Genomic DNA, 7666 nt, shown 5'->3' on the forward strand with positions numbered 1-7666 from the left:
ATGGTCTTTAGGTAATTGCCCCCAACAAGTCGAACCCTGCCAGGGGACATTGCTCCCTTAGACCCCCGACATATATATCTTATAAGTTTGACCCCCCTAAAAATTAGGGCTGGTTCCACCCCTGCTTAATAGTTGAAATTTGTTTGATGTTCTTCTTAAGCAAACTGAAGATATTGCTTTGGTTAAAAACAACCTAAATTTTTAGGACATCCTAAATTAATTAGAATAGTAAATATACATATATAAAAACTTTTGAAACACATGATATATATATATATATTAGTACTTCAAAGCGTTTATGCTTTAGTGGAACAGCTTTAAAGATACTCATAAAATACAGAATATTTTTTCATGAGATTAAATGAACATAGAGTCTCTATAACTTTTTTCAGTGTAAAACTGTACTTTAGAGATAGAAATAATTTATTCCATCATATTTCATTCCATGTTTATTTAATTTCTTATTAAATTTCAAAATTTTATTGAGTTGCATTGTCTTTACTAAGAAAAAGTAGATTTATTATGAAATAATGAAAAAAAATAAATTTTTAGATAATTTTGAAGTAAGATATTACATGATAAAAAATAAATTTTATACTACTTTGATATTTAAAAGTAATAAAATAATTCATAAAATGGATACAATTTTAATTTAGAATTGTTAGTTTGTTAACATATAAATTTTAAAAAATTTGACATTTAATCAATTTCCTTTTTATCTCAATATACATAAGAATATAAACATAATTTATGCCCAAACAACTGCAACACAACAACTTGAAAATTATACTTCTCAAACAAAATATATTACTTTCTATGCAACAACTTTAAAACTCAACATTTTGTAGAACAACTTCGCAACCTGTTTTACCGACAGTTGCAGCCATCCCAAATGCACATTTAAGCATTTATTTTTCTAAGGAAAAGTGTATATAAGGGCCTACACGTTAATAAAAAAAATGATTACAAGTCCTTAAAGAGATCGATAACTAACTAATGCGCAAAGGGCTACAATAAAAAAGAAAAAAAAAACTAAGAGTCAAAGATCCCTACTGAATTTAAAAAATGAAGCGAAGTAAAAAGAACCTAGAGAAGGTTGGCAAGGAGCGAAATCCAATATGAGCTGAAAATAAGCTCAAATCATAATCAGGCAAAATAATGAGTCATAAAGAACATGACATCCAAGAACGAACCTTCAGGATAGCAGGCAAACAGATCGTAATGAGTACAACAACAACAACAAAGAGTTCCTGTGGATAGTATTTAGAGAGACCTGCAAGAAGAATAACGACCATCCAGATCAAAACATGCAAGGTAAGGATAAACAGATAATGGCCACAACTGAACCTGAGGGAGACATAAGAAATCCACCAACAATGGCCCAGGCTAATAACATATAAACTGAAGGAATAAAGAACAACAGCGAACAATAAGACAAGAGAGCAATATAAGGAAGCATGAAGAATGCAACCACGAGGTAGTGACCAAGCAAAAACAAAGCGAACCATCATAAAATATAAACTACCACATATAATATAATAAGACATGAGAGCCAGCGAGACGAAAAAATATTAGGTTCGGAGTGCAGACGGGGAGAGCACCATCTGCACACACACAGGGTACCAAGCGGTACCTACCGAATGGTACCTAGCTGGATTTTATACTAGTGTGCGGACGGTTCTCCCCGTCTGCACTCCGCACCTAATAATCTCTCCAGCGAGACGAGTGCGGAGTCCGAATGATGTCCGAAGACCAATAAAAATACGCCATGTCATCCCAAAAATATACCGCGTTCGGTACCGATCGAGTAACCGGACGGGACAACCGTCAAGTGTCCTCACAGAATAATAGCTCAGAGCCCAGACTCCAGAGAAAAAAGAACATCAAGACCGATTAAAAACCAGCCCAGACTAATAAAGAACAGGACAATAAAAAATGGAAAAAGAGGAGGAACAAAGAGAAATAACACATTTCTGATATAAGGAAAACCCAATTTGTCAAGCCTAACCAAAGCTTTCAAATCATGTAGTTGAGAAAAATTGTAGAAAAATTCAGTGGATGCAAAATCAAAATCTTTCTTCGCTAATCAGTCATCACAACTATTATCTTCTCTCCAAATATGGGTGATAAAATAATTATACTTATTAAGGAGAGATTTTTTTTGTAAAGGTAATACAAACTAGCGTTGTTGCAATGTTTGGATTGAATGAGATTAACCAATAATAATTCAATCCAAATATTAGACAAATTATGATCCACACATAACTTAAGAACAATATAAAGATCCATAGTTTCAGCAATGATAATTTTATTAGGGGAAATAGCAGAAGCAAAAGAAAACACCAAAGTGCCTTGATGATCTCTCACAATACCACCACAACCAGCCTCTAAATTAGAGATAGATCTATTGATATTAATTTTAAATTGGCCAAAAAGGGGCTACTTCTAGTATAAAATACTAGACTGTAATCTCCTATTGCCATCGAAGGAAACTTGAAAGGAGGAGCAATCCTTATTATCCTTAAAATGTTAAGGATGTTTAAGAAGAAGCCTTTAGCAGCAATGAGTAGATGGATCTTTTTTTTAATACTAATGATAATTTTGTCAGAACTCATCTTGATGCCCTGGTGTTTGCAGCTATTTTTTTCTTTCCGAAGAAGCCAAAAAAACCATCATATGATTCATGGTTGAAATGTGACACGCAGGCTTAAGTAGAAACCAATGATGCAAAAGGGAGTAGCAAGAAGTATTTATATAGTTCATGTTTAAACCTAAAGCATTGTCCAGGTAGTACCAAATATTGTTAAATATAGAAATATCGGTGGGAATCACAAAGTTCAAAATTTTGTTAAATATAGAGTTAAAAGGATATTTGGACGTCAAGAAATTCCAAACAAATTTAGAGCTAAAATCCGCATTAGCAGAAAATTTAAAAATAGGCTGATCACTAATATAATTACTGATAGGAGTTTCACTAATAGCATCAGCACTGATATAGGAACATATTCTAAAAGAAGATTAAAATTATAATTACCATTAAGAATGAAATTACGCACTTTCAAGTTGGATAGAGAATGGTTATTAAAGTAGGAATCAACAAAACCATTCCCCCATCTAATTATCTTGCTAAAATGAGATGAGCCATAGCCAATACCTCATTGAATAACAAGCTTACCCAGCCATTTAATTTTGCAAATTCTAGCCCTACCGAATTGACCCTTCTTAAAATATCAATGAGAGAGAAGAGAATTGCTACAATATTTAAGGTGCATAAAATTAGCCCATAAGTAATTCTTGCATCTAAATTTCACCACAACTTAATATAAAAGTCACCAAATCAACCATGGATTTGCAACCAATACCTCCCTCACCAAAAGGACCAATACAAGAATTCTAAGATTTCTGATGAATCTTTTTATTGATAGGAGAACCCAGAAAAAACATGTTTAAAAGATTGTCCATTTTGTTGCAAACCTCCTAAGAGGGGGAAATAGTTTGAAATAAATAATAGGAATAGAGCAAATACCAATTTTAATCAAAATAAGTTTACCAACCATAGACAGTATTTTAAATTCCCAAATAAAAGTTTGTATGAATAATTTTTAGGGCAAAAAGTACATTATCAGAAATGTTCCTCCCCTTCACAAAATTGGATTGATTAGTAGAAATAATAAGAGAGAGAAGGGAAGCCATACAAGAAGCTAGAATTTTAGATAAAATTTTATTAAAAGTAGTGCAAAGATTAATGGGTAAAAATTCATTCCAAACCTCAGCATTGTCATGTTTAGGAATAAGGATAATAGAAGTACTTGTGAAGAACTTTGGGATAGACATACCATTGAAGAAGCACCAAACAACTTTACAAAAATCTTTTTTAATAATATGCCAACATTCTTGAAAAAAAGATGGTTGTAAAGCCATTAGGACCAACTACTGAATCCTTATTCATAGACATAAGGGTGTTATGAATTTCTTCCTCATCAAGACATTCGGTAAAATGAATCTTATCATTGTCCTTGATAATGAAAGGGATAAAATGGGTATTAGAAATATTCTCCACATAATTAGATTTACCAAGTAAAATTTTAAAGTGAGAGATAGGATAATTATTTGTAGAGTCCTCATTCTCAACCCAAGTGCCACAGTCCAATTTAATTTTATGAATAAGGGATTTGCTTTCCTACTGTTAGCACAAGCGCAAAATTATTTAGTGTTTCTATCACCATCATATATGAACTTAGAACAAGGTTTTTGACGCCAATTCTCTTCTTCTTTAAGTTCCAGATCAAAAAAAATATTTTTGGCTTTAATAAAAAGATCTTTGTTCTCATCAGTGGTATTAGAAATAAAATTGTCCTAAAAAACAATAACCTCCTTTTCAACTCAAAAATATTACCAAAGACATGTTTATTCCACCATCCTAACACTTGCTTGAGCTATTTGAGTTTAAGAGTAAAATAGCCATCAAATTAAAACTTTCATATTAATAGATAGGGGAATCCCAGTTATCTTGCACAATTTTAAGGAAATCACTAGAATGAAGTCACATATTTTGAAAATGAAATGTTCCAGAAACATAAAAAGAAGAAAGGCTAATATTAAGAAGAAGAGAAGCGTGATCCAAGATTGTTCTACTAAGGTGACCCATAGTAGTATTTTTAAATAGAGAAATCCATTTAAAATTAAAAATAATTCTATCCAATCTCTCCCGAATTCTATAATTGGACCAAGTAAACTTGGAACCAGTCCAACCAATATCCATGAGGCAACACCCGCCATCAACTCGTTATCTCCCATTATCCCACCCGCCATCCCGCACGGTCACCCAATGCAGACCAGACTGAAGTCGGGCATTCACAAACCCAAGCAAATATTTAATCTCCTAGCTCACAACCACACTCCAGACCTTCCTCATACCTACACTCAAGCACTCAAACCTCCTCACTGGCGCGCAGCAATGCAAACTGAAATTGATGCCTTACAGAAACAATCTACCTGGACACTTGTTTCTCCTCCCGCCGACAAGCCCATCTTGGGCTGCAAGTGGACCTACAAGATTAAAACCCTCCCCAACGGCCAGGTGGATCGCTACAAAGCGCGGCTGGTCGCTCTCGGCTACAACCAACAGTTCGGAGTCAACTACAACGAGACCTTTAGTCCCTTGCGATCCAACTGGGCTAGGCCCCTTTCTTTCTCTCTGTTTCGCCTGTGTTCTGTCTCCTTGCGATCCAACGCTCAGGCCTGTTAACAATTAACAGAAAAATTGCAATTAATGACTTCGTCAAACTTAGCAAAAATAGAAAGGTTAATATCATCCTTACAAAATAACCAGATTTTACCACTAGTATTAGCATAAGAAAATTGAAACCCCAATTGATGTTGACAAAGAGAAATCTTAGATGAGTTAACCAATGGTTCAATAATCGCAAAAAAAGTAACTTTATGAATTCTACATATATTTCAAATACGAGATCTAGAGGTTAGATTTTCAACACCCCTAACATTCCAAATGAGAGGCTTGATCATATAAAACAGATTTATTAGAAACTCTAGATATACCTAGAATCCGAAGCTAGTAAATCCTTTTTTTTTCTATTTTTAGAATTTTTTTTCTTTTTATTATTAGAAGACACCCTGAAATCCTCCAAGAACCACAAATAGAATTGAACTTAGGATGATAGTTAATCAAAGAAATTAACTCAACATCTGATTGTATTTCACCTTCTTCCCAATTTGAATGAGACCCATTAGAATGGCATTCCTCCTCAAAAGACAACGGATCAGCATTCATAGATACCATGGAAGATGGATTGGCCTTAGAAGCAATCTGGTCTTCCTCTGCACCCAAACTAGTAGAAGGGAAAGATGAAGGGAAACTAGGAGAAGTAGCAGGAATCTCATTTAAAGCCACATTTGGATTCTCCTTTTCTATGATACCATAACCAGAATAACTTTTAGAGATAGGAGGAATAGCAACAATAAGATCTAATCCCGCAGAATTTCCATTACTAGTATGAGCAACTATAGAAACATTAACTTTTGCAGAAATAGTGGGAATAGTATTTTCTGAATTGGGACATTCAGCATTAGGAACATAATTATTGGAATTCACAATATCATAATTCATCTGTTTCTTTTTGGCCAAGTTCTGATTCCACAAATGAAGATGCAAGTGATAACATGAGCTTTTCATATGTCCCAAATATATACAGTGGTCACAAATCAAGGAACTCATTTAAAATAACTTTCTGGATATACCTGAATTTCTCCGGACCGACCCATACAGAGTCAGATAGGTTTTTGTGATATCTAATTTAACGAGGATATGGGCAACAGAGGGTCGAGTTCCAGAGGTGGTAGCACTATCGGTTTGGATAGTTCTACCAAATAAAGACCCTAGCCCATACAAAATCTGGTGAGGAAATAAATTCAAACGAAAGTCAGGGAATGAAATCCAAAAAGGAACGATAGGAGATTTAGTAGAGATATCAAACGTCGGGAACCATTAATCAACTTCATGTATCAATTGTTCACATAATAGGCTCGAAGGGCAAATTTCTACTATAGTCAAGTTCGTTGGAAAGTTTGATTAGAACGTGTTTGGGACCAAAAAGAATAACAGAAAAGTCACCTAAATGCTTAACAATGAAGAAATTTTTGCGAATGGAGTCCAAAACAGGACGTCAAAGAGAAAACTTTTCTACAAGAGCAAATTTAAAAGGTTCTCCCAGCGCTTGGATTTCTTCTTCAGAAATTCCAAGAGCAGGCAAACGACAGTAAGTAGTATGCTTGAGATCTATAAAATCTGTAGAATTTTGGGAACCGGCCAAGGCCTACTTAAAGTACTTGGACAGTTCCTTAGATGCTAAAGAACCAGGATCCATCCTCTTGAGAGGAATAGAAACCATTCTAGATGATGATGGGTTCGAGGGCTCATCAAAACCCAAAGAAAAACACGAGCGATCGGAAAAATAACCACATAGACAGCTAGCCCGAAGCCAAAATCTAGAGAAACAGGAAACAAGAAGAAGAAAGGTGAAGAGACTCCGCTCGGCAGGTGGTAAATAAGGAATGAAGAGGGCGCGGCGCGGTGAAGAGAAACCCTAACAGAGCTTATTTTTTCAGATTTAATTTAATTTACATTTTTAATCTCTTAACTTTTTTTTGGGGGGAATTTAATCTCTTAACTAAGAAATCTACATTGGAAATTATTATTATTTAACTGTTAAAAAAGCAAGATTTTTTTTTATTTAAAATTATTAATCTCTTGTTACAAAAGCAACGATTGAAGAATTATTACTTACAAAATATTATTATTTTATGGACATAAAAAAAAGAATGCTTAATTATATCATGCCATTAGTTGCTTGCTAAGAAGGAAATGATCAATATTTATATTAATGAGAACATTATTCATATTTACTTAAAGAAATAAATTATTTAAAAATATATATAAAATATCATAGTCCAGCCCTCTCCGGCCTCCTCTCAGTTATACCGTAACCTACAATATCAAAGAGGATTCATTATTTACATTTTAAAAATCCGAAGTAAATCCTTATAACATACTTTAGAAAGAAGAGTAGCAAAAAAGATTACTCGTTTACTAGTCCTTCATTGTTTGATGATATATATATATATATATCTCTGTAGTGTTGGTGGCTTA

The 7666-nt window shown here is 33.9% G+C and overlaps 1 protein-coding gene across 4 annotated transcripts; it reads right to left on the reverse strand.

The window, feature by feature from the left end:
- Positions 1 to 700: 700 nt before the first annotated feature.
- LOC110111742 lies at positions 701 to 7116 on the reverse strand. 4 transcript variants are annotated; one of them, XM_028695650.1, is made up of 3 exons: positions 5722 to 7116; positions 1194 to 1273; positions 701 to 940 (listed from the first exon to the last, which is right to left on the reverse strand). In XM_028695650.1, the coding sequence occupies exons 1-3, from the start codon at positions 6233 to 6235 to the stop codon at positions 917 to 919; spliced, it is 618 nt and encodes a 205-aa protein (XP_028551483.1). In that variant the 5' UTR covers positions 6236 to 7116; the 3' UTR covers positions 701 to 916. The 4 variants fall into 4 exon arrangements, 3 of the variants coding, with proteins under 3 accessions (XP_028551483.1, XP_020699401.1, XP_028551482.1); XM_020843742.2 differs by having other exon boundaries at positions 701 to 1123; XR_002304914.2 differs by having other exon boundaries at positions 701 to 1273; positions 6259 to 7116.
- Between the last annotated feature and the right edge of the window lie 550 nt (positions 7117 to 7666).

The sequence above is a fragment of the Dendrobium catenatum genome, unplaced genomic scaffold, assembly GCF_001605985.2.
Source record: "Dendrobium catenatum unplaced genomic scaffold, ASM160598v2 fragScaff_scaffold_665, whole genome shotgun sequence".
Classification (NCBI taxonomy): domain Eukaryota; kingdom Viridiplantae; phylum Streptophyta; class Magnoliopsida; order Asparagales; family Orchidaceae; genus Dendrobium; species Dendrobium catenatum.

What these genes read in the sequence shown, in the direction of transcription:
- LOC110111742 (XM_028695649.1), bottom strand. Translation starts at nt 6,235, where the DNA reads ATGAGTTCCTTGATTTGTGACCACTGTATATATTTGGGACATATGAAA. An exon ending in TCATTCAAATTGGGAAGAAG is followed by an intron (nt 5,242 to 5,721) that starts GTGAAATACAAT and finishes AATTGTTAACAG; the next exon opens with GCCTGAGCGTTGGATCGCAA.